At 37.1% G+C, this 27,445-nt stretch overlaps 1 protein-coding gene across 2 annotated transcripts in view; it reads left to right on the forward strand.

Annotated features, from left to right (window-relative positions):
• The window catches only part of SCUBE1 (signal peptide, CUB domain and EGF like domain containing 1), a 184,065-nt gene that overhangs the window by 26,097 nt on the left and 130,523 nt on the right, over nt 1-27,445 (forward strand). For both annotated transcript variants that reach the window (XM_030469242.1, XM_030469241.1), the window contains exons 3-4: nt 4,809-4,937; nt 20,419-20,553. In XM_030469242.1, the coding sequence (XP_030325102.1) occupies nt 4,809-4,937; nt 20,419-20,553 (264 nt within the window). The remainder of the gene's footprint in view (nt 1-4,808; nt 4,938-20,418; nt 20,554-27,445) is intronic.

Below are 27,445 nucleotides of genomic sequence, written 5' to 3' on the forward strand. Positions count from 1 at the left end.
TATTTTCCAATGGAAACGAGGATAATGCATTAGTCCTTGGAGGAACAGTGACCAAAACTCTGTAAAGAACCACTGAAAAATTTTGAAAGGTTTTAGAAGCCACAGAAATATAAAATATTATCACATAGAAATATGTGTTCTAGCATTTTGCAGTGTCCTTTGCTGCATACCAGTTCTGGATAAGCAGGTAACATGCTGCAATTGCAGAATTGTAGAGTGACTTTTTTTAGCAGAAGATGGGTGATTGTAGAGAATTCTGAAAGTGGGATGCTTTGTCTTCTGTAGGGGGCTAGCATCAAGCTCTTAGGGTGCAGGAAGGCAAAAACAGTCTATCTTTGTTGGAAGTTTTGTGAATATAATGTTATTTACTGTCTCCATAATGCCTCTTTGGCAGTATTTTGTTTAAAACAGCTAGATAAATTGATGAAGATGAACATAAAAATATTTTTCTCTTCAGATACTGGGTAAATACATGGATTTATACATCAACATACACTTATGAAAATAATTTAATATTTATTTTTCTATCTATTTTATGGATCTGGCTCTTTTAGGAAATATTCCACATCTACATAGTAAACCTGTGTGCTAAATTTTATTTGTGGTTCTCTAAATGAGAAGAAATTGATGTGGGCAGACATCTTCCTTTGCCTATTTATTTTAAAATGTCCAAGCACATAAATTATTCCTCTCAGTTGAGATTTGTGTTTACTACATTAAGTTCAGATCTTTCCCTTCCATTAGTAGTCAAGAAATAATTTAAAATGAAGAAAGATTTTACCCACTCCTCTTCTCTTAGATTGTGACTACTGGGGTCTGTGGCCTTGGCAGGTGCTAAGGTAAAGGTTGTGATAATGCACACTTTTCCCTTTTTCTGTAGAAATCAGTGCAAAAAAAAGCTGAGTTTGGCTCATTGCTTTGCAGGCCTCAGCCATTCTTCATTTTCCATGTTAATATCCATAAAGCTTCTGTGACATCTTAGCTGTGACACTGATCCAAAACTCATCAACTCCATGTAGATATTTGTTTTGATGTGATAGCCCATAATGATCTGTAGCAGTGTTGACAAAATGTTATATATATTGTAATGTTTTTTGGACATTCAGGAACTTAATTAATAGCAACTGGTGTAATGAATGGATTGTGTGAATGGATTTTGCTGGAGATGGATTTTGTACTTTCCTGGTGTTAAGTCTAGCTAGTTAAGTGTTTGCTACCTTCTAGCAAAGATTGATAGTGCTTGGAGAAGATGGTTAGCATGCAGTAAATTTCATGACATGGCTGAAAATGATTGGACAAAATGGGAAATAGCATTTTCCTTACTCTTTTTTACAGTTTGGTTTGTCTTTTAAACATTAGTTTTTGCTTGAGGTTGCATATTCTCTTCTCTGCTCAAGCATCAAACGGAAATGCAGTCATATTGGAAGTAGAAGAAATCACTTTTTGTTTCCACATTTCTTAGTCAAGTTGTATGTACTCCTGGGAGGGCTACTTCTCTGCAGAGTGGCTGGGTGAGACTCCAGAGGGTGCCATCCCTTTGTTGCAGAATACACAGAAAAATTTTGGGATAGTGTCAGTTTCACCTGTAATAATGAAAGAAGAAGAAAAAAAAGGTCACATAAAGAAAACAATTTAAAATTCTTTTCCTGTAACTGAAATTACAGGATTGTAAATTACAGCTCCTTATAGGAACAAATTATTATTATTATTATTATTCATGTCTGGGTTGGTAGAGCAAGGAACTGCTGTGTTCCCTAGGGCTGCTAGCTTCTTTCCAGGCTGTAACAAAAAGATTCATCTTTGCTTTCCAGAAGGAATTAAGATGTAGTTTCCAAGATTCCTTCACTGTGGCAGAGATGAACCTGTACAGTTAATAGTACACCCAAGTAAGAAAGTTTCTCTGTATCTCTTTTTTCCTGATGTTATTTCCCTTTAAAACATCCAAAAAATGTGGATTTTTTACATTTCCCAAACCATTTCCCAAAAGGAGGTGGTCAAAAGTAGTTTACCAACAGCTGAGGATGTGATTCTATGCATCCAGCTCTGCTATTAGGAGTTGCTGTCTCGTGTGAGCACAGGAAATCCAAATAGGTCATGACAGACAATGTCATTATTATAAATTTGGTGCATTTAATTTCTTTCCAGGGCTCCTACAGTTGCTGCCATTTTAATACCATATGAAATTAATTTCATTTAGAGAGGAAATTGCAATACTTTTTTAAGGTGTTTTCTTCACTGGACACCCCAAGAGTTGCCTGCCTGCACAGGTATTATTTACTTCAGTGAAAGCTTTGTAAATAGTTTGCCAGGGTAGACAAAACTCTAGGTTTCCCATTGAGAGATAGATTGTGATAGACCTTGCTAATCTAATTCAACGGTATGCGTAACTATATCCAGAACAGATATTTCATGGTCAGGTCCTCTGTTTCTCTTGTTTCATTTTTGTGTTATGGTAATCCCTTCATGATGAAAGACAGGTGATTAAGCACTAAAAATGTTAAAGATAATTGAAGCTGCAGATTAGTGGGAAGAGTTAACTTTCTGGGTAAGAGGTGTTTGGAGCCAAGAGTTTGATTAAAACCAAATTCTATCAATTACATGGAAAAAAAAGAATAATAGGATATAACCTTACCAAAAAGAAGTTAACATAGCTGGTCCCTGCAAATTTTGAGTTTTACAATACATAAAATCAAGAGCAAGCCTGTGTGTTTTTTTTTGAAGGTACTTCTATTGTTTTTATCACTACCTTAAGCTTCCTAAGGAAGCCATATCCTGCTATGACAGATATACTGTTCTTCTGGTAAATTCATAGCTGTTCAACTCTTTCACTAAGTCATTCTTTAAAGAATGTTCTCCGGGTATATGAGAAGATGGATTTGTGTTCAGATGGTCTGCAGTTATGTTGTCTGCTTTTCTCTTGATGAAGATGGGATAAAGCAGAAGATGAAGATGGGAGCTTGAAAAAAAGTTCAACACTTGGACTTTGCATGTTTTGTGCATGTTTCTTGTGGCTTTTAATTGGCTGGTTTTGTTTTAAAAAATAAAGTGTTGAATTCACCAGTCATATCACCATGGTGCTTTACTAGCAATATTAGAGGTAGAAATTCCAATCAGCCTGCCAGGTGGAGTGTCTTAAATAGCAGTGTGGTTTTGGCATAAACAGAAACACAAAAAAACCTACAACACTGCTCTTAGAAATAGGTAGAAAGTTTGGTTCAGTCCTAGTTTTGTACAGTTCTTGGAGTACAAAAGGGAAAGGTAATCTAAACTGTTTGCAAATTTTAATGTTACTGAAGCTCCTTGAGAGAGAGATGAAAATAATAAATTCCTTGTGTTATTTTTCTGGTTTATATATCTGGTAGATTACCCTTTCTGGAACTTAGATATTTGTATTACATCAGCACCTTGTGTTGCTAATCACAGTAGAACTTTTTAGAAATAAGTATGATATAAAGGGAAGGTATTCAAAAGGCTTTTACTTTTCTTATAATTATGTCCCTTTTGAAGTCTCTCCCATCACTTATTTAAACAAATAATCTATTTGTTTCATTGTTCGAAAAAAAAGAATGACTTGTTCAGCCCTGGGCAGTCTGATAGTGACATAAAAATTATAACACTTTAATGTGAATCTAATATAGAAATATTTCAGCCACCTCTGCAATGGAAGACGCATTTGAAATGTACTGCTAGAAGAGCACTGGTGTACTAACAAGTGGTTTTCTAAAAAGATTACTTTTATCTGTTTATCATGCACAGTCTAACTTAGGGACAGTAGCTGGGGTTTTTGGTCTAGTGCACTACAGATTTAGAGCTGATAGTTATCAAGCCATGACGTTGACTATAATTATTTGTGTATTTTTAGCCAGCTGAAGTGCACCACAGAATGACTCACAGTAGTGACTGTGGTGCTGGTGTTCCACATATAAGCCAAGATAAAATCTGTAAAAAGAAGAAAGTTTGCACTTTCTAGAATGAGGGAAGAGGCTATGTTTATCTGAGGGAAGGAAGATTGTGACAGGATTGTTTGTAGTTGAAGCAGAGAGCACCTCTCTTATCATTTATGATACTCTTTCAGATACAGCCTAGTGCACAAAAATTAATTAAAATAATTCAAGCATACCACCTAAGAATAAAACATTGGACTTGTTGCTGTATGTGAATTATTACAGAAAATGATGTTTTGGGGAGCAAGGGGATTAGACAGACAAAACTGTTCTAAGTTATCAATAGTAGCTTCATAGAACTTAGTGAACTGTTTCAACTATTTCAGAAATGGTATTTTTTAAGGTTTATTATACAGAACTACAGCAATATTCACCTTCATTAATATACCAAATCATCCTTGTTTTGAGCAGAGAAGTTTTTGTTAAACAAGGTGTACTTTGTTCTTGTTTTATGCTGTATTTATAGTGTGTTTCCAATAGCTGCTTGTTAAAAAAATGCCAAAAGTTTAGTTCATTATCTTCTGGATTATTTTAAAGACAAAAATCAAAACCTGCATTTTAAATATAAAAAATGTACCAAAATTGGGGTTTTGTTTTAAATTTTTGACAACATATCACTGCTTACTGTGATTATACTACAGTTACTTTGAGAAGAAGTGCTCTATGCACACTGGCTTGCTGCTTTTCAGTCATATATGACCGTGATGTATTCAGTCATCTATTGGGTGAAATGCATAATATAATTATATAGAAACATTAGGAACATGCATATATTCAACAATCATGCTTATTTGGATAGGTTTTTTTGTATTCTTAGTATTCTCTTTTTATAAAAGCTTCTTTTTTCCTCCTCTTTTGTTTTAGATATTGATGAGTGTGAGAATGACTTCTACAATGGGGGCTGTGTCCATGAGTGTATCAACATTCCAGGCAACTACAGGTGTACGTGTTATGATGGGTTCATGTTAGCCCATGATGGCCACAACTGTCTTGGTAAGTAGTGAATGTTGGCAGGAAAGTTTTATTTCATGGCTATGGTAAGAAGGCCTGATTAGCCTGCTGCATTTTTGTCATCTGGTATGTTAAATTAAAATCAGTGCTTTTAATCCTTGCATATTCAAATCAGAGTGATTGTCTCTAACATTGCTAAAAAAACCCCTGACCTTGAAAGCCTGTGCTGGTTGTTTGGGCTTCCTTTCTAAGAAAACTAATCTGTCCCACCCACTTAGATGTATTTCATCTGTTTCTTCCAATTTTCATAATTCCAGTCATATCTCTAAAGCTCCCCCTCCCCTTTTTTCCCTTTTAGGGTAACATAGGTCTAGGATATGCTGTATGAACATAAATGACTGACTGTTAAAAGTGTGATGAAGGAATAATAGGACAGTAAAACAAGGCAAAGAAACAGGTATCACTCATAGCTGTTTACAAAGGGGAGGAACAAAGCCATGTACAGAGCAGGATCTTAATTACTTCAGCATTCTGAGGATTCGGGGATCTGTTTTTTGACATACATTGCTCTGGTTTAATTTAGTTGGGTTTACCTTACAAGATAAAAAAGTATATGTCTTGTTTTGAAATTCTTGACACCAATTACCTGGAAATTAACTTTGTCTGCTATATCCAGTTTGGTGTATCTGCTTACTGGGTAGTAATTTTATCTAAATCCTAATGCCTAGGGACTATCTTTCTCAATATTCCCAATATAAATGCAATGGCAGTCCCAAATTCCTTTCAAGGCTGTTTATGAAACAGTGGGGAAAAGGGGTATTTTTTCTGAGTCATGCAGAGCCTTTACTTTGGTAAAAACTGAGGTTCTTTGCAATAAAAGTCAAGAAATCAGCTAGTGAACTAGAAATGATAAAGTCCAGTGACTCCAGTCTGCACTCACTGAAGCTATGAAACAACTAAAATTTCTAAGAAAGAATTCAGTTAGCCTTTCAGTAGATGTATTTCCTACTGAGTTCATTTTCAAACTGGGTAATATTTGTTCAGATGGATTGTATAACTTGACCATTGACAGGCTTTTGACTCAGACTTGTAAATTACATGTTATAGAACAGACTAAATAGATTTATTTGCCTCAGCATGAGATGGTCGAATGATTAGTTGTGTGAGAGGTATTTCTTATGCAAAGAGCAGCCAGACATTCATTTTTAAAAGACAGAAGAACTCTTATTTGTACTACTGTTCATAAATATCTCTTCATAAAACAGAATACAAAAATAATCAAATAGTTCAAGTATTTGGAATTCAAATAACTGTGTGTATACATTGTTACAAACAGCTTGCTATTTTCAACTTTGTTTCCAAATGATTCCCATAGTAATAGGGAAAAAGGTTAACCAGTATGAACAGCAAAAAGAGCAACCTGATAATTTAACAAAGGATGAACCCTTCTGGAGATCTGTGCAGTTGATTTGGACCCCTATGTCTGTGTTGTTGCTCTCTAGTAATGAAATATACAGGCTGGATCCACACAGGCAGACAGATTTCTAATTTTCTTTTCTTTATTTTACATTCATCCACTTGGGTTTTAATATTGTAAAACACTGTGCTTAACAGGTGCCTATGATTGAAGATACTGATCCAAAGCTTGCCAACAGATCTTTCAAATTTTTTAGAATAGGTGTCTGCCCATACTCATGGTCTTCTCTTAGCTGACTTTTTGTTGTACCCTAAAAATGTTAGGAAACATATTGCTTCTAGAAGAGGTTCAGACAACAGATAAATGTTAATAATAGCAAAGAGCTTTCTTTCTCCCAGTGTGGGAGGACTTTAGGATACTAAAAGAGATCAGAAATAGCTTTCTAATTTTACGACCGCAGACTGGGAAAATTTCTATTCCTAGAATGCAGATTAATTATTTGCAGCTAATGAATGGTCTTTGATAAGTCTCAGTAAAATAACTGCTTTCACTTAAAGGCACTAAAAAGAGAATCAAAACACATTCCTCTTTCTCCCTTTATTAAAATATGAGTGAGGTTGCTGGGGTAGTGTCTGATTGTAAGGTCTCACACTGAAATTTGTAATCCTGGCAGTAGCCATTCAAATCTTGCTGTGACTGCCTGTTGTGTGCTAACTCCCATTTGGAGTACCATTTCTAGAAAAGAGAGGACTTCATTTTTCTGTCATCATTTGATCCCTAGCTGACTGCTGGCATTATCTGGCATTATCTGCTGACTAGCTGCTGGGATAGCATGGTTGTGCCCATTAGCACAGTATGAATTTTGGAAAGGGGGATGTTCTATTCTTTTTCCCTTCTGGATTAGTTGTATTTCCTTTCACTTACGCTGCTAGAAATGTCTAAATGCGGTTGGTTGTTTTTAAGGTAGGACTTAGTGAGATCTCAGATCAAAAGCAACCCTTGTATTTGCACTTGATTAAATTAGTATTTTTGTAACTTTTTGGAAAATTTCCCCACCCACTTATTTTTAGTGGATTATAGGGATACAAAGAACTCTTCATAAGATTAGTGACAATGCTTCTCACCTTTCAATGTATTCGTTTACTGATTCCCACACCCCCAGACTCTACGGGACTTTATGGAACTGTCAGAATGAAGATTTCTAGTTAGGTAACATATCATATGTTTTAAATATTAAGTATATGTTTGTCTTCGAAAATGCGTGTGATGTTTGTTCAGCTTGGTAAAATTAAGTCTTTATGCACATTAAGTGGGCTGTAGTAGATCTTGTATAGAATTATGCTATTTTCATAGACTTTGTAGATGAGCATATAAAATTTATGGTAGATGGGTTTTGAAAATGCTACCTGAACTGTCTTCTCATACAGCACCGTGGACATGCATGGGCTTGGGGACAAGATTTGCTAGGAGTCACCCAACATCAGACTACATTATTCCTACTTCTGTCCCATCCTTTGGCCTTCCAAGCATTACTGTTGGGGTCTATTTCATCAGCTAATGGGGATCCAGGCCACAAGAATTCTTAGGAGGCAATTTCACTGCCTAAACATAGAATCATAGAATGAATAGTTTGGGTTGGAACAATCATTTAGTTCCAACCCCCCCTGCTATGGACAGGGATATGTTCCACTAGGCCAGGTTGCTCAAAGCTTCATGTAACCTGGCCTTGAGCACTTCCAGGGAGGGGGCATCCACACTTTCCTGAACAACCTGTTCCAGTGTCTCACCACCCTCATGGTAAAGAATTTCTTCCTAATGTCTAACCTAAATCTACCCTCTTCCAGTGTAAACCATTACCCCTTCAGTTACTGGAAGGCCATTATAAAAGGTCTCCCTGGAGCCTTCTCTTCTGCAGGCTGAACAACCCCAACTCTTTCTGACTGTTTTCACAGGAGAGGTGCTCCATCTCTCTGATAATTTTCGTAACCTTCCTCTGGACTTGCTCTAACATCTCCATGTCCTTCTTGTGCTGGGGGCTCCAGAAGTGGACACAGTACTTGACACAGGGTCTCACAAGAGAAATAGGAACCTCCTGCCTTTGAGGACACCATGGAGCTGACAGATGTGATGTGTGATCTACAGGAGTAGATCTGAAGTGTGAGATGAAGCCCAGATGTGATAATATAAGGAATCTAAAATGACATCTGACTCTTATGTTTAGGCAGCTGAACTGCTCTCTCAGTGACTTGGGCTGCGTTTTATCATGCACACATCGTGAGAAATCTTTGGTGATTTTAGATAGAAGACCTAGGGTTGGAACCCAATGATAGTTCACTGCTACTCATGTAGGCCACATAGGAACACCTAGGAAACTGATTGTAATGGGCAAGACTGTTCTATGAAGATTTAAGTATCTCTCACTTAACTAAAGTCTATGCAAAATCTTTAGCCATCTCTTCTTAACAGGTTTTACATTGTTTTTTAAACCTTCACTGGATGTCTTTGGCCACTGCAAAGGATTAGATTTTTACTGGTTTTTTGGTTTGGTTTGGGGTTTTTGTGTTTTTTTGTTTTGTTTTGTTTTGTTTTGTTTCAGAAGGAAATCAAGTAGTATAATAGTATTTGGTTACTTCACTAGGGAAATTCAGGAGCATTAGATTATTTTTCCCTGCTGCCACAGGACTCTCACGTGGAGTACAATTATCTTACATTAATCTCTCTCCTACTGTGTAAAATTGTAAGCTCCAGGGAATGTATTATGTGCTGCATTGTTCTGAAGAATTCCCAAAGAACAGAGTTCTGAAGCTTATCATGGGTTACTAAATCTTGGTGTTAGTCCAGGGAAAGCTTGCTAGAAACCTTGCTGAAAGCAGTCGTTGCAGATATTCCTGATGAAGTCTTTGTTCAGCATCTGAAAATAGAAAGTGTAAGAGAGTCTCTTAACTATTTGAATCAGAAAGCAAGAGCCTTGCTTCACAAAATTGCCTTGCCAGAGGGCTCATATATCAGCTGACACTTCAGCTGTTCCAAGCCTTCTAGAATTCACCTATCTCTGGTCAGAAAGTGAAAAAACGGAGAACGAGTGTATGTGAAAAATAATGTAGCAACAAAAGTTGACTGACATTGGTTCTTACTTGAGAAAACCACGTAATACCTTCTCTACATTCTGATTTTCTACCATCTTTTCCTTGAGGCAGAGTTTTGTGGACATCTACTAAGGAATTTATTCCTAAAGAATCAGCACAACTCATTGTTTTGTTTGTTAGACCGAATCTGTGATGTGAAAAATATTTCAGATTAAAGAATGGAATTGAGTGGAGTGGTGACTTTCATTTGCTTATCTATGCAGATGTAAATACAAATAGCTATGAAATGCTACTCATCTCACTGTTTTGTGAAATTATTTTGTTGTGGTTTTGTGGTTTTTTTTTCTCCTTAGTTCTAATTTATGATAGTCCATTTTTAGTAGGGACTAAGCATTGCTTTTTTTTACAAAAGCATTTCTTGTTTCCAGGTTGCACTCATCTTAACTCTTCTAAAGATTAGCAGTTTCCATGAAGTTCTCTGTTCTTTGTAATTTCTCTACTTAGTAAGTCTTCTCAAGAAGGTTGTACACTCTTCTTAGAAACCTTTGGAAAAGATACAAAGGAGTACAGACAAAAGATTCATCATAATGTATTCAGACACTTGTTTATTTTATTTACAGGTTTTTTGTGGTATTTATGTGATATAGGAACATAAGTGAACTCTTTGTAAATACTAATAGATTTATCTTCAGAAAATCTGTAAGGAAAAGAAGTATGATTTTCTTTGTTTTATAGACTGCAAACTAGGATAAACAGATTATGTTATTTCTCATGCAGGATGTCTGGATGTCTGCAGTATAGCCAAGAATGAATTCCTTACCCCTCTGAATCCCTGCTTAATTTGAATAGCCTGCATTACTTCAATTTCTCTTACAAAAAATAACAACTGTTATGATATCTCAATTCTCTTCTATGTCAAATCTTCTGAAAATAACTACAAAAGTAGCTTTTGGTGGTCTAGTACATCTTATGTTTCTTCAGCACTTAATCCTGTGTCTTTTCAAGAAGAGTCCTAGGATGCAGAGTGAACTTTTGGTTATAAATGAAGCCAGAAATGCTAGTGTGTGTTACTGATTCTGTGGAGCTCTCTGTAAAAGAGCTAAACCTTCAGTATAGGAGACAAAAATGCAAGCACATCGTCTGCTGTGAATTCAGTAGCAAAGAATTGAATAGGTTTCTTATCCCCACAGAATTAAATGAGATAGTGTACTAGTATTTGGTTACTCCAGTAGGGAAATTCAGGAGCATTAAATTATTTTAGCTTGCACCTGAAGGACTTTCACATTGAGCACCATTATCTTACATTAATCTCTCTTCTATTGTATAAAATTGTAAACTCCTGGTTGTGTCCACTGTCTTTGTGGTGTGCTTTGGGCAGAAGGCCTGAATTTCCAGTTTGAAAAATGGACGTACCTGTGTTATGTGTCTGTTCTCAGGTGCTATTTTGCATTTCTTGACCAAGTAACTAAGTCATGTGGAAGCTCTTGTGGAAAAAGGTGAGGTGGCTTTTTTCCTGGAGCATCTGACCATATTCCAGGAGTGATAGTAGCCTAGGTGGCTTTTTTCCTGGAGCATCTGACCATATTCCAGGAGTGATAGTAACCTGTCAGCTCTGGTAGGTAGAGTGAAGCAACAATTGCAGCAAGGCGTCTGGGAGACTGCAGCTGAAGGAGAGACTTCTGAGACAAGCTAGGAGCAGATGGTCACAGGCCTTGAAGTAACATCTGTCTGTTATAAACTTGGCCTTGCCATCCTAAATCAGTTTAAAAATTAGGTTCATGTTTGAAATAATGAAATTTCTTATATTCTGAGGTTAGGATCTAAATCCAAGTTTTGGCCTTGCAGTGCTTCTTCAAAATCTGTTGCCTTATTTTAGAAGAGGAGAGATTCCATCCCTGGCATGTAGGTTTAATTCCCAGCTGGGTAGTAGTAATCTATAGTCTGCCTCAGATGACAAAAATGTTAGTATGTTTTTATGTGTATGTATATATCACACCATATCATTCATCATCTTTCAGTGAATGTTCCACTGTTCTGTGGTTTTCTTTCAAAACAAACCCAAACTAGCTAGAACCCAAACCCCATTGATTTCCTGCCCCCTTGGATGGGGGATTATGGCCTAATTTGCCTATCAACATAGAGTAGGAGGAGAGTTAGAAGTGAATGAGAAATCATTTCTAAAGCACCCAGATGTAAAATGTCATCAAATGGTACATAACTCATTTAGGATTGCATAATCATTGGTATGATTAAAGAAATCCATGTCTTCCTTTTAATTTAGCTTCATTTTTATTCTTTTCCAGACAGCTGTGCACAATGTGTTGCTTACTTGAACTCCAAATGAATGCTTCTGTTAGTGATGTTTATTTTTCTCTGTGTTTCCCAAAAGTTCAAATAGATTTTAACTTTTTTTTTTTGATGCAACTATTTTAAATATAAAACTAAACAGCTTTTGGAAAGTTGCATTTTGTTTCATAAACACATATTCTAAAGACAAACTGAAAGGGGTTCATCTTAGTGGCTATCTTCCAGTTTTCCTTGCCCTTCTTTCTTTTCCTCGTGGTGCAAATGGTAGCAGAAAGTAATAGAAATAAGTTAAATTTCTCTTTTGAGAGGAGATTTTTAAAATATGATAGTTCTGATGATCTTCCTCTTCTAAACATCATTCAGATCTATGGCACCTGGTAACTGTAGAAATTTCCAGACTGAGCCATTGCAGCCTCCTCTCTTCATGGCAGGTTCCATGCTGCTGGATGGATGAGGATTGTTATCAAGGTGATTGCATGCAAATCTGAAAAATATTTAACAACCAAGAAATCAAGCCTTGCATGCCCATAAAACTTACAAAGCCCTCAAATTAAGAATTGCTTACTTTAATTATCCTATGCTGTGCTTCAGTGGAGTATTAATGTCTGCATGCAAGCTATGTCTGTACTCACCTTGGAGTCACTAGAGAGGTATTTTGTGACTGCCCTCATGCTAATGTCTATATTTACTGTAGCTCAGATGAACTGCTCCATATTTTTTCCTGGCTGCGGTCATGTGGACTTCCATTAGCCAACATCTTTGAAAATAAAGTTGTTGCTATCAGAAGTTTGGAGCCCAGAACTGGAGACTAATTTTGAAAATAGCATCCATGTTTATACTGAAAATCCAATAAAAAAGTGGAATTTGCTCTGTGATTCATGGAAAGGTCTCTGATATCCAGCCCTCTCTGAAGCTAGCGTCTGAACACACTGTTTTTTTCTTATTCTGCTTTCTTAAGCCACTGTGATCTGAAAATTACCAAAACAAGTGAGAGTATAAATCAGCATAGACTCAAAGTTTTTTGTTAGGTATGGGGAAATAATCAGAAGTGTGGGATAAATCTTGGGCCCTGTCAACTATGAAGTTAGATTCTCAGACTGTCATAATAAATTAAGAAACTGGGAGAGACGTGACAGCAGCAGCAACCTCAGTTGCTTGTTTCTGCAAGTCTTTTTGTTGTCTGATAGTTTTTTATTGTTTTATTATTTTATTGTGTCTGGTAGTTTTTTATTGTTTGGGGTTTTTTAAAATTCTTATTCCCTGTAGGAGGTAAGCAGTTACAGGACAGATTTTTCTATATGGAGCACTCAGTAAAGTGTGAAGTTAATATGTATAAATTAAATCTGTTAAATCCATCAGTTAAATGGATGCTCTTAATTGGTATGATATGGCTATCAGTGACTGTGTCTTAATTCAACAAAGTCAGACTTTCATTCTACATCATTATTGCTTTATCTTGCTTGTATTAGTTTTGTGTCTTTTGTTAATTCATCTTTACTTTCTCATAATTGCAAATTTCTAAAACATTGTAGCCTATATTGATGTATACCTGAAGAGAAAAACTACACAATGTATTAAAATTAACCAGCTTTTGGGAGCCACATTGTGTTTAGATCTTACTTAAAGCAAGGAAGAGTATCAGTTCACTTGAAGGATGGGTGTGTTTACTAGTAAAACACACTATATAATGGGTGTGTTTACTCGTAACACATCAGTGACATTCAAAACTTCCCTTCACAGAAAGATGTCCTTGTCAATTCTAGAAATTACATAGATTCAGTCAAAACACTGGATCCATATGGATTACAAAGCAACATAAGACAAAGTGGAGAGCAATGAAGTCCTCTGGTCTCTGATTTCAAATATAGTCACTGTTGGTATACTATGCTTAGAATGTGATCAGTTCTTTGCAATATTAATTTATGATAAACAGGATAATTTATACAGTCAGTAAATAAACATCAAAAAGAAGAGTTGCTGCATAATTGCTTGCCATATCAGAGAATGAAACAAAGCTCTTTTCCAGTATACATGAGTACCGAGTGCAAGGTTGGTAGTGAATCTCCTTGTTAGTTAGATTTGGGGGTCTTAGCTTTCTGTAGAGCTCTGCTTTTGCTGTCTAATACCATGAATTTCTTCATCTTGATATTACTGTATATTTTAATATAACTGTGTGACTACTATAGCTAACAACAACAACAGTAACAACTACTCATTAATTAAAACATTGATTAAAAAGTCAATGGACATATTTTACAAGGATGATTGTTTAGACAATTCAGAAGGCTTAGGATTAAATCAGAATTTATAATTAAGAGGCCTTACAGGATATGGAAAGATTAGTTTGGAAATAATTGGAATGTACTTTGTTAAAAAAATGAGACTGGAGGGGGTGTGTAGTATTGTGCTGTAGGACGTAGCACAGGACCAGAAATTAAAATCAGGGCAAAGCTTTTCCATTCCATTTAAACAAAAGGAAATTCTAAGTAAAGAGAAAGCTGTGACAGCAATTTATATTAATCCTTAGTACAACCTCTTCAGCAGAGTCATACTTTAGTTAAAGCAGAATGGAAGTAGATTTAAGGAGTTCAAAAGAGTGGAAGGATGTAGTAGCTCGGTTTTATTTATATGGCAGTGTTACAGCCACACCTTAACAAGAGTTGGGCATGCAGAGCTCTGGAGGCCTCTAGCTTTGTGTGTACTCCAGGTTATGTTAGTGAGAGTACTTTCATAAGTTTTATTCCTCTCTGTGCTGTGCAGAGGGAACAAGGTTTCTGTTGTAAGACCTTGAAAATTTGCTTTATTTTGAAAATTGTAAATATCAAATCTTATAGTTCTTCATGGGCAAAAAGTGGGGGTCTGTTCTTTTTCCTTCACCACATTTTTCAATTTCTGAAAAAAGAAGACAGAAGTAGAATTGTAGCCTTATGTGCAAATAGTAGAAAATTTGGGTCCTGCTTTTAAAATCTTGGTGACGTCTGATTTCAGATCTCCTGGAGACATGAATGCTGCACATGTAGGTAGTGGTGTCTCTTCCTTTTAATATTTACCTTTGTATGCTCATATAAAATTGGTCTAAAAATGGTTTAGCATTAGTTCTCTCAATTAGCTATGATTCCTGCTTCCATGGCCCTTCAGCTGATAAAATATATCACTTTTTCTATCTTGATGGCATGTTGCTGCTTGTATGACCATTCCAGCCAGAACACCTGCCTACAGCCTTTAATCTGATAGCTTCACTTTCTTCACTCCTACGTGCCAGATTTATTCTTTGGCCTTCCACAGCTATCTTGAAATCTTCCAAGACACCCACTGCAATAGAGCATCATGGTACTTGGAGGGAATGGAATACACAAGTGAGAGGAGTATGTGCCAAAAGTTGATGTCATTAAGGTTAACTTCTAGAAATGAATGCTTTTTCTTTTAAATATGATACACTGAAGTAATTTGAATAGTCTCTGGATTTATTGGATTTTTGTATTGCTGTGTTTCTGGGCTCAAAATAGATGAGGTAAATGGTATGAGGGGATCTGTAACATCAAGAAAAATACAGAAAAGGCAAGTAGGAGATGAATATTTACTGTCTCACAGGGGCATTAGGGGGCATTCGTACAGACTGTGAAGGAGGGTATTTAAGTAAAAAAAAAAGATGTTTTTTTATGTAACTCATAATTAAATTGCAGAAGTGATTTCCCTACCATGTTAGATTCAGAAGAGATAAGAGAAATTCATACAGGAAAGATCCAGCAGTGACAATGGTATAGCAAGTGATTTAGGAAGGTAGATGAATGGTGAAAGCTGGAAGAGCGTGCCAGCAGCGGTTCTGTCAGACCTTCACGGTCTTCTGAGTGTCAGCCACAGGGCAGTGTCAAAGAGAACATGCTGGGCCAGATGGTTTTTTGGTATAAGAACAACTGTGGCTGTAGTAAATCCAGGAATGTGATTTATTTTTTTTTTAATGAGATTTTGAACCAACTTTCTTAGTAGAAATATTCCATATATAATGATTTTTCTATTGCAGAATTAGGTACTGAGTTTTCAGTTGCTAATAATTTCTCTTAAAACACAAGATACCCTCAAAGTGGTACTTTGCTGTTAGCATTCCAGGAAAGTATGCAGTATTTCCAACAGTAGTTCATCTCTCTATCACAGTGTTCTGCACTGATAAAATAGGCATCCCAAAATTGTCTTCCAAAGGTTTCAAAGGGTAGCTTAGAGAAAAGCTAGCAGGATCAGTTCCCTGGATCATGCGTCAAACTCCTGTTTTTAGAAGTCTCCAAAGTCTCTTACTTGTGATTTGTACAGTGGCTTCCAAATGTTTTGGAGACTTTGAGGATGAGACTCGGATTTCTGAGGGGCTTAAGTGTTTGTGAAAATGCTGACATAAAAGAAAAATGCCAGAAGGAAGGAAGAGATCATGGGAGGAAGTGGACAGTGGTTATAATGTTCTTGACATTGACTCTGTAGTGTTTCTACTTTTGTATCTTCCTGCTTGTGGTTTTGGTTTCAGGTACTCTTAGCAGACATTTCTCCCTTGATGGTATCCAAACAGGACACGAGCAGAATAGCTTCTTCAGGCTAAATATTGCAGGAAGCTCCAAGCCAGATCAAGGTGAAATACCAGTGGAGCTAGTCTGAAAAGTTCATCAGATAAATGAGAAACCAAAAGCATTTGTTTATTTAATAAATAAAACACCTATTTTTATCAACCAATAATTTTTCCTACTCTTTGATACTGTTCCACACTACCGCTTTTTAGAGGATCTCATCTTACCAAGATACAGAACACAAATTTGATTATGTGAAAATAGTGGGCCAAAAACTTTGAGGTCTTATGCAAATTCAGATATGCATTAATGCTTCTGATATATAAATATATGTATATATGTATGTATGCATACATATATATCCATTATCTCTCCTGCTCCTTTGAAAAACATTTCTCCTTTCCCAGCCTTTCCCTGAGCCGGCTCTTACCTTTCTCCTTGTTGTGGTTGATGACAACTGGTTTGAAGTCCAGGTCCTCATTGTCCTGAAGCATAGCTTTGTCACTCTGGGCTACATTCTGTATAAGCAATTCTAGCTCTTGTGCTGATTGCTGTCTTAGTTATTTACTTTTTCTGGTGAGGAGTAGTTAAGGAAGCTGAGTTATTTCTAGATGAGATTCTAAGCATCAGGGATTCCTTTTGTAGGTGTCCACAGGACAATTCTTTGTGATGAGTGTTACAGAGAATGGCTTATGGACATATATTCACTTTCTCCTAGTTTTTCCTCCTCTTTGTGAGGATGAGGGTTGGAGCAGCCATGTGGAATGACCATCTGAGTTCAGCTCAGGTGAGAACCTTATTCTATATTTTTGTGAGTTCAGATTGTGTAGGTTTTATGAAACCTTGCTCCAGCTTCTACCCTGGGATCATCAGTGGGTTTTTTAGGGCCAGCTCACCCATAAGCAGTGGATAATATAACCTAGTAATCAACACACGGTTAGGTGGTGAGGCCAAGCTGAATGAAACAACTGATCCCAGATAAGGAGCCTAGGAAATGTATTTGAATTCCCATACACTATAATTTAAAGGAAGAGAGATTGCACCTTTGCACCTGCTGCCTTGGGGCTGTCATGCTCAGGGAGAGTCCTGGTCTTGGATAAGATGATCAGTGGTAGCTCATTTTGGGCAAGAGGTTGCCAAAGAAGACATGTCTGTTTGCCCATAGGTAAAAAAAAAAAAAAAAAAAAAAAAAAAAAAAAAAAAAAAAAAGGAGTAATAGTGTGAGTTTTGTATTTGTGCTCAATAAATAATAAATTTAAAACATTTTAAACTGGCTTTAGTTAGAATAGATGTTTGAGTGAAGGGGTTTACAACCTAAGTGACTTTTTCCCTGTATCGACAGTTATGCCCTGGAGTGCAGGTCTCCAGCAGGTGTAAACTGTAACACAGAGTAGCAACAGTTAAAGCTCCTGAGGACCCACCCTCAGTTTTTCAAAACAGGCAGCTGCCCAGTTTGACATGTAGAGCCTCCAAAACTGGAGTCAGAAGAGCTGTATTGAAAACCTGGCTACTTATTTTGGTGTTTATGTGGAACTTAATCTCTAGAAAATCTGGTCCAAAATACAATCTCACATATGCTTCATTACTGATGTTTACATGTTCAGCTGGGTAATTTGAGCTGCATTGAATGAGGGTTGCACAAACAATGTAAGAAAGAAAAAGCCTCTTTGACAGCTATTTCATTTGTCAGCTTTGAAAAAATTCAGATACATGAAGGAATTATTCTGACAGATCTACCCAAAGCTTGGGCTCATTGGAGTAGATGGAGTTCTCTCTCCTAACTTCAGAAGACTTCTTTACTCCATTCTCTAAACTAGGTTAGTAATAGGCTGATCATAATGTGATTTGGTAAACTATCTTTTCAATAAATAATTCAGTAAATATTTTCTCGGTAGCTGTGTCCAATAGCTTACTTGGTGTGGTGAATAATAAGCAGTACTGTCTTTCAAGACTGCAGTAATACAGAGTGCTCCAAAAAGCCTGACCCTATTAGGACTGAGACTTGAAAAGAGAAAATGTTAATCCTACACCACCAGGCCAAGATTTATTGGAAAGCATGTAGTATGGAGATAGAGATATGGTAGTCCTAGATCCCGGCTGCTCCCTTTTTTCAACTCCTCTTCTTAAATGTATACTAAAATAATTTTGAGACAAGTAATTGAAAAAAAAAAAACAAACCTACAATAAAATCCTCATGGTGGAACTTTTTAAAGAGCTTTTAAAGAGCTTTATAAATTGTTATAATTTTTATTCTAGCATATGGATTATTTGGTGCTTAGTGGTAAATTGAGCTGGTTCCTTATTGAAGTGTTTTATCACCAGCATTTGCTATCAAGAGCAGAAAAAAATGTTTATAAATCAGTGCATTTGTTTCAGATTATTCATCAGAGCTGAAAGCCAAATTTTCAAGTTGCTTTGTGACACTATAAACAGAATTCTGGGAAGACCACATACTTTGTAGCAAAATTTTGGGGGTTGTACATGTACCAAATGAGGCATGTTCCTTCAATAAATATTCAACTAATCTTCCAGAGAGGAGGATCTGGATTCTAGTTTTGAAGGAACAAGTTTGAGTTGGCACTAATAGGGCAGCAAGACCTGCTGACTCACGAAGGAAGGATCTCACCAAGTTGTCTTACTTATTTTTCCTTCTTTCACTGCAGAAGGCAAGGCAGATCTTCACTTTTCCTTTTACTGTGCCCTCCCAAATCACTCTGATGGGATTATGAAAAGCTTCAAATCTAGAATATATTAAGAACTGATGGCAGAGAGGACTTTAATACAGAAATTTTGAGGCAATAGTGCTTAGTATTTCCTGGTAAATAAAAAGAAGGACTGTCTACACACTTGTGTTGTAGTTCACGATAGTAGGAGACTGCCTGGTTTCCCTGGGTACTTTTATAATTACCCTACAACTTTTTCCTCTGTGAGAGATTCCAGTTTCTGTCCCATGAAGTGCAGGCAGCACACCAGCACAAAGAGCAATAGCAGGCCTAGCTGAGCAAGCTGCAGGAACTAGCTGCTGTTCCTGCTTTAGTTACTGCCTAAATTTCTCCACCATTTTGGAGCTTCCTGGTCTTGCCCTCAAGAGTACTAGCAAAAGCAGCTTGCTTTTACCTTAGTGTATTGTGGCCAGTCTTGGAGGAATTAATTTGTGCAGGAGCTGTGCCAGCTCTTCTGAGGTTTTGAATGTTGTGGGTCATTTAGCTTTGTTGTGTTTTTTCCCCCCTCCTAAAATAAAATGGAAGCAATACACACACCAACTAATTTGCTGACATGTTGGCACATACTGTGAAATACCTAACTGGCTGCAGAGCCTCCATAAAAAAAGAAAACACGGGGCTTTCAGGTGACAATTTGCTTTTATCCAAAGACAAACAGAAAATGGTTATGTTATACCTTTTATAAGCAAAACAGGAGAGTTGCAAGGTTGAATATGTGTCAGGTATCTTTTAGAGGCAGTGGTTTCCCAATGCTGAAACATAGGTCTCTGTTAAACACAATGGCTTAAAAACTTTTATGCCTAATAGAGGTGATGGAGGCTAGGCAGGGACCCTCAAAACAGCCAGTAGCTAATGCTGCCTTTGTGGTTTTATGTATTTGCCTATTAAAATGACAATGCAGACATGGAACATTTAGATTTAAGAAGCCTTCTTTTCATTAAACAACATTAAACAAACTGACAAAGTAGGGGGTTATGACTCCAGTAATTGAAACATGCTGTTCTGTTCAAGACCAGAACTCTATAAAGACTCTTTTCACCCAGTAATGCCCTTTGTGTTTGCCTGCTACCCTGCTAGAAATTACTGTAGGCCTGAAGTATGTCTTTCCAAGTGGAGTGGGAATGACAGAGTGCAACACCACACTTGGCAGATGGGGTCATAGCCTTTTTAGGATGTTAACATTCATTGTGCATTGGAAATCAATTTGTAGCTCAGAATGCATGGAGACTTAGCTGGACTCCCCTCCCCACATGTTTTTTTTCATGTTAACTTTAAACCTAGGATTCAGGCAAAAGGAGTATTGGATTAATTTGGATTAACTGTGATGTGATTTGGATGGTTTTTCTTAGTTTAATTTACAGTGTGCCTTTTCATGGATTTCATGCTCTTCTTGAGGCATATTCTGAATCTGTACATGATCATGCATTTTTCTTTCTCTTCTAGATGTTGATGAGTGCCAAGATAACAATGGAGGGTGCCAGCAGATTTGTGTAAATACTATGGGCAGCTATGAATGTCAATGCAAAGAGGGCTTTTTTCTGAGTGATAACCAGCATACCTGCATTCATCGCTCCATTGGTAAGTTTTCAGTGTGTAAATTGAGCTCTTTAGAATAACTGTGTTCAACCAGAAATGCAGAAGCTGAGGGGGATTTTTAATCCCTAGAGCTCCCAGAATAATTTCACTGGCTGTTTATAACTGATTGATTCCTCTGCCTTCCAGACTTGCAACAGAGCCATAAATAAGATGGGGGAAGGCTTTAGTTTGGCATAGCCATTATACTTGCTTCAAGCAGGCTTTTTGGCCAGGCAAACAGATTTTCAAATGGCAACTTTTTGCTTCTGAATTTCCAAGACTTAAAAGGCCTTACCTGTTTACTGTATAGTAGTTCACCTGTCTTCTACCTTAGGAAGCATGGTATGTTAAATCAAAGTGAACAGCTTGTTGCTTCTGGAAGTAACACGGGTTGTGTTTTTTTGCCAGTCATGTAACTCAGTGCTTCACTGCAGACTGATGATGATGGATATTTTATCAGCACAGCATTTTCTTTGCTTCAGTACCCTGCCCAGGGGGGATTAGAAAACTGCTTCTCTGTTGCCTATGCACTAGCAGTAGAAATAAGGAATCCCTGCAAAGCTGTGATCTTTGTCTCCTGGTGATTTTGACTAGAATAAGTAGCTCTCCCTTTTCTGTACGTGTCAGCCATGGAAGACAAGTTTGAGTGGAAAGGGAGAAAAGAAAACAGCGTAGCTATAAATCTTTGCAATTAAGTGGACTCTCTATGTGTTCATTCAGACTTCTGGTGACCCTGACAGCACTGGGAATATAAACTAGCAAACTCATTTACCAATGGGCATTACAGAATGACAAAGTAGTAAGATGGGTCTGGTGATCAGCAATATAAGCACACTGTAAATTTCAACAAGCCACACAAATGGTTCTGATCTATTTTAAATCACTAAAAATTAACCAGAAAATCCTACTTGAATAAAGAGTATCAATTTAGTCACTCTGTTGGCAAGACAGCAAAACATTGTAGTGTATAGCTTCTCAGAAATGTAAATCTATTTTTGGTACTGTGTGTCTGCTTACACAGAATAATAAAGACAGGTAGTAATTTTGATTTTCAGAAATGTGAATGTCCAGAATATATTCACAGGTCCACTTTTTAGCATGGTGGTTACATTTTAAACAATTGAATTATTTTGATTATGACAAGAACATGCAATTAAGTTTCATCAACTTGCGCATTTTAAAGGTTGCTATCTAATAGGTTTTTAGTCATTCTTTCAACATAAATTGCTCAAATTTGTGTCCAACATAAAGTAACCCTGACACAAAGATATCCAACAGAGCAAGGAATAGTAGCTGGAGGCTTAATGAAAACCACTTGCAGAGTGCTGTGATACAATCATTATTTCAATTTGCACATTATAAAAATTCCCAGCTGTAATAAAAGAGAATTTAGTTATCTGAGATGGAAACTAATGAAATAAATGAAAAATGAGACTCTGAAGGCAAAAGTTTCTTCTAAGGAATAGATTTATTGAAGGAAATGGCTAAGTTTCTGTGGCAAAGAGGATTCCTAGTTTGCCGGAAGGACTTGAGGAATAGATTTTAACGCTGACTGATGTATGCACATAATAAATATGCATGGGAAAAATATATTTGTGTTAACTTGTTTACACAGAAAATGTCTCAGAAGACATGAATGTTTAATTTGAAGCAACATCTTCAAATTATTTTACATCTGGAAAAACCAAGCAACCCATCAAATGACAGTGATTGAAAAGTGTTTTATGAACAAATGGTTTGTAGCTTTACCTAAATAAAGTGCCAATTTGCAGTAACAGCAAGCATGACACTGTAGTGACATGGTCCCCTCCACAAATATCTCATGTGGGTATGCCAGATAAGGGAAATTCAGTGAAATTATCTGTTTCAATTGTCAGAGGTGACTGAACCGCAAATAGTAAACATGTATGGTGAGAAAGTAAATGGTTTTTTTTTATATCTGTGTTTACTCAGTCTCATCTGCTTCACTTGTAATAGCTGCTACAGAAGCTGTTGGAATGAAAAAATCTGCGTCAACATATTTAACCAGAACTGTGCCTAGGGCTAAGTTGTGTCTATACCTCTGTTGGTAAACAAGGCTGAAGCAAACAAAGGCACACCACACAGCTAGCTCTGCAGTCCAAACACAAAGGCACTGACTTGCCAAAACCCTTTAGCAATCTTGTTGACTTTGAGCATAATAAGATCCATTAATAGCAGTAGAGTTACTTTTATGTCTCTGAAAAATGCATGTGCAGTCACACAATCTCAGCATCCTTGACATTACCTAAAGTCTGTTCAAGGACTTAGCTAGACTAAAACAATCAACCACAAGGTTCTTCTTGCAGTTTGCTACCATCTTTTCTCTCCTGTGTTCAAATGCCTTGGGGAAAAAGAGAAGCATTGTAGGGTGCTTAGGAATTACTTAGAGTTTGGATGAGTTTGGAATGGAGGGAGCAGAATCAAGCCCTGTCTGCAGGCCCAGCTCACCTGCCTTAGCTGTCAACAAGGCTGGTAATGATCATGTGCTTTGAGTTTATCGCCACATTCAAGTTATGTGATAGATACAGAGTTGAAAAAATGGTATTGGATACTCTTCTGAGGGTTGAGCAGAGGAAGACAAATGTCCCTTTTTGCACTAGTCAGCCAAGGCGAAGCTGTATTCTGGTATGAGGCACCCTCCTTAAAATTGCTGACTGCTATGTGAATTTCTTCAGGTTCTAGAGATGCCTATCCCAAAGTTTCTGGAGTGTGTTGTACCACCATTCTCCTATCCACAAGCTATGGTTAAAAGCCACACTGGATTTCATAGTAGGGGCTTTTAATATCATCCTTGTGTCTCAAACGACATTTGCTTGTCATCTAGAAGCATGCTTACTACTTCCTATGGATGAAAAGAGTTAATGATCCACAGAGAAATATGAATTTTATGCCAATGGCAGACTAGACTGACATTTAAGTCAGGGCAAACCCTGGTTTTGCAGCATTTGCTTTATTTTCCTGTCTTCATTATAAGCCTACTGATTTCTTCTGTTTACCCTCAGTACATTTGGCCCAGTACAACATACTTTAGTTATGTTTGCATAAAACTTAATTTCTTTTTGCTGGATCAGATTTCAGGACTAATTTACTCAAAACAATGATGGCAAGAACAGGGAGAGAGAATTGGAGGGAGAATGGGTTATAAGAGATATCGAGAACTTTCCAGTTCATTTTAGTACATCTCAGCTGCAGAAGTAGGTGTGAATGCTACAAATTATACCAGTGGCACCTTTGCATTTGTTTCCTCATAATGTAAAAAGAAGCATAGAATAGAATAAAGCAACTGTTATTGTATCATCTCCAGCTCCAGAGGGAGCATGTGTTTAATAAATGTGGAGTTTAGTGTCATAAACTACAGCTGTGACTGAGCCAGGTGAGTGGGTTACAGCATGTTTTCCCTTAATTTGATGATAAACTATAAGCCTCAATTCACCAAAGACTCTGGGCAAATCTTTAAAGTCCTGGTGATATCAAAGTTGTTTAAAAACCTGAATTGGGCCTAAAAAGCGTTAAAATAGACAGACTTTAGCTATGTGCCTGTTTCTCTGCTGAAGTTCAGAATGATCAGAATGAAGGGTACATTTCATTACAGCTATAAAATATATTGCTGTCAGGTGCCCTGGCTATGAAGTGCCTCACCAACAAAATTTCTCAGCTGAGGCAGTATGAGAAACCATTGCTGACTCACCTCCAGAGGGTAAGTCTGCTAAAACACAAAGGAGGTTTGCTTACAAGCCAGATACTTCAACAGTTCTGTGGCTAGGAAGACTTCAGTCATTTTAGATTTCATCCCCTGAATGATAATAATAATAATCGATAATGATAATGATACTAATGATAATAATAATGATAATGATAATAATAGTTATATTAAAGGTCTTATGTCTGCTAATCGTTGACTGCCAATCTTTTTATACAGCTGGTGCCAAGTAAACTAAAAGTAGGGAGGTATCGGGCTATAGAAAACTGGAAATCATGATGGTCTCATCAAATGGTGGAGAAGATTTTTACACGGTTGTCACTATCACTTTCAAGCCTATTAAAAAAACCTATTTGGCAAGGATATTATTTTTCACTTCATCTTCTACCATTAGTCTTATGTTCTTAGCAGCATTAGAGAATTTGACATAAAGTTAGGCTACCACAAATTAGCAAATTACTTTGCTGCGGTCTTGAAAACAGTTCGTCTCTTTCTACACTAAAAGTGTAAGAGTTTAGTTCCAGAGGAAAAGTAGAGACATGCTAAGCCAAGTTGTCTTGCCTTTGTCATTGGCAAAGGGAGCTTATGAAATAGTTTTGTGTGCTTCTGTTGATACATAGTAACTTGTTTAGCTTGATGATGTGTACCAACCCTTGTTGATTTTGTTGTAGTAGCATAGGAGTCCTTTGGTCAGCTGCCATCAAACTACCAATTTTCTTTTTGTTCTGAGACTTCTAAAACTACCTTTGTTCACTTTTTCTTACTACTACTTTCCATGATTTATTTCCATTCCTTACTTTTTTTTCTTAGCTTAGTGCAATTTTATAACAGTAGAACAATGCGTTAGGAGTTCCTGGGAGGAAGCATGATCTCCAATCAGTGAAGAAAAGGTTATAGGTTGGGATTCTGGACTTTATTCCTAACTCTGATGCTGATGCCTTGTGGGACTCTGGTCAAGAGGGCTGTTGCAACTCAGAATTTCTGCAAAGCATTTTAGAGGACAGAGTTGCTTTTTCTACAAAAAGAAAAAAAAAGTTTCCTAAAGTTGCACATGGTATTACCTGATAGAAACTTGTCTGTTTATACATTCCGATGATACACTTTGAATAAATAAATTTTATCATCCTTCACAAAATACAGGATGCATAATGTATGCAGGGAAAAAAAGGCTTAACAAACCATTTTAAATTTCATCGGGACCTGTTAAAAGTGTGTAATCTTTCAAAACTGTGTATAACCCATGAATATGGCTGTACTTCTGTTTCAGGGATTCTTATTTTCTGCAGTAGCCTGTGTGAAGGGTACTTCACATTTGTTTTCTCCATTCCTCTAGAATGGAAGGACTTTGTAATTCATCTAGAGGGAAAACAGCAATCAGGAAGATATGTTATAGGTTAAAAATCATAGAATCATAGCAACAATGCATGGTTTGGTTGGAAGGAACCTTAAAAGTCATCTAGTTCCAACTCCCCAAATCTCTGTTAGGCCTGATCTTCCTACTCTCATGTATCAGTGGTTTATCATGATAAGAACTAGTGAAGTTATACTGGTGTAAATATAATTTAAGTGAAATCTTATTTAAGTTCAACTTGAGAGAAGGAATTACAGAATCATGTTAGGGGAAGGTCTAGCACTATATATGAGAGTAAATAGTCTCATGGAATAATAGAATGGCCCAGGCTGGAACCTTGACATATCATCTGGTCCAACCCTTTGTGAGCCTTGATGAGATTATCAAGTACCTTGTTTAGTTGCATCTTGAAAACCACCAACAATTGGTATCTACCACGTCTCTGGGGAAGTTATTCCAGTAAATTATTGTTCTCATTGTAAAATATTTCTTTCTTATGTCAAGATAAAACTTTTCCCATTGTACCTATTGCCTTTTGTCTCATCCGTATGGCTTTGTGAAAAGCGAGCCTCTGTCCTTTTTGTAGCTGCCCTTCAAGTACAATCCAAATAAAACTAAGTCTGTTCAAATAAAACTGCAGAAGAAGGCTTTTAAGTATCAGAATTCTCAGTAGGGTTTCTTAGGGGTTTTTTGAGGTTCGTTTTTTTCCCCCTCAGCTTTTCACATTAAGGCCTTCAATAAATGTCAGCTTAAATGGTGAATGCTTAGGATGTCATGGAGTTGAGGGCAAAAGCATGTCACTTCTGGCTTCCAAAAATTTTAAATGCATCTGAAACCTAAGGCTGCAATCTTCCTTTTATAGGTAAGAAATCTGAGGTGCAAATACTACAGTATTGTCTAAAACTCTTGTGATCGTGTCTGAACTGAGAGATTCTCTCCTTTAGAGCAGCTGTAGTACTGTTCCTCAAAGCAGTCCATAGGGAAACAAGGATGTGAGGAAATTATATAGGATACAAAAGCAAGATTTTGTTTGGTATCTCCAAAGTTGCAGAGTTAAATACAGCCAAGTAAAGTTGGTTGCAGGCTCTTGCTGTGTTTCAAGGGACCAATTCAGAGTCATCTTACTTAAGACAATATGATGACATCTCTACATATTACATGTACTTTGTTTCATCTGAGACTGAATGCACTAGTAAACTAACTAGTTAGCAGGATGCAATTGTGGTGAGTTCATTGAAAGTTAAAAGAGAAATGTCTCAGGGCTCAGGAACAACAGCAGATTGCCAGATTTTGCCAAAATCTGGGACTGAATTCTAAGATCATTATGCAGAAGATGTCCTGTAGTAGGTCCCAAATAAAAGTGTACTGATCAAAGCAGACATAAATATTAAAAATAAATAAATAATTAAAAAATTAGAGCCTAGATGTACTAGGAAACATCAACTGGTAAGTTGGATGAAAGTTCAGCAAGGTCAAGTGCAGGGTCTTGTGTATCGGTCAAGGCAATCCCCTGGTACCAATATAGGCTGGGCAGAGAAGGGACTGAAAGCAGCACTGAGGAGAAGGACTTGGGGATGTTGTTTGATGGAAAGCTCAACATGAGCTGGCACTGTATGCTCACAGCCCAGAAAGCCAACTGTATCCTGGGCTGCATCAGAAGAAGTGTGGATACCCCCTTCCAGGGGGGTATCAAGGCCAGGAAGGACTTGGGGATGTTGTTTGATGAAAAGCTCAACATGAGCTGGCACTGTATGCTCACAGCCCAGAAAGCCAACTGTATCCTGGGCTGCATCAGAAGAAGTGTGGATACCCCCTTCCAGGGG

Source organism: Calypte anna, chromosome 1 (assembly GCF_003957555.1).
Source record: "Calypte anna isolate BGI_N300 chromosome 1, bCalAnn1_v1.p, whole genome shotgun sequence".
NCBI lineage: Eukaryota > Metazoa > Chordata > Aves > Apodiformes > Trochilidae > Calypte > Calypte anna.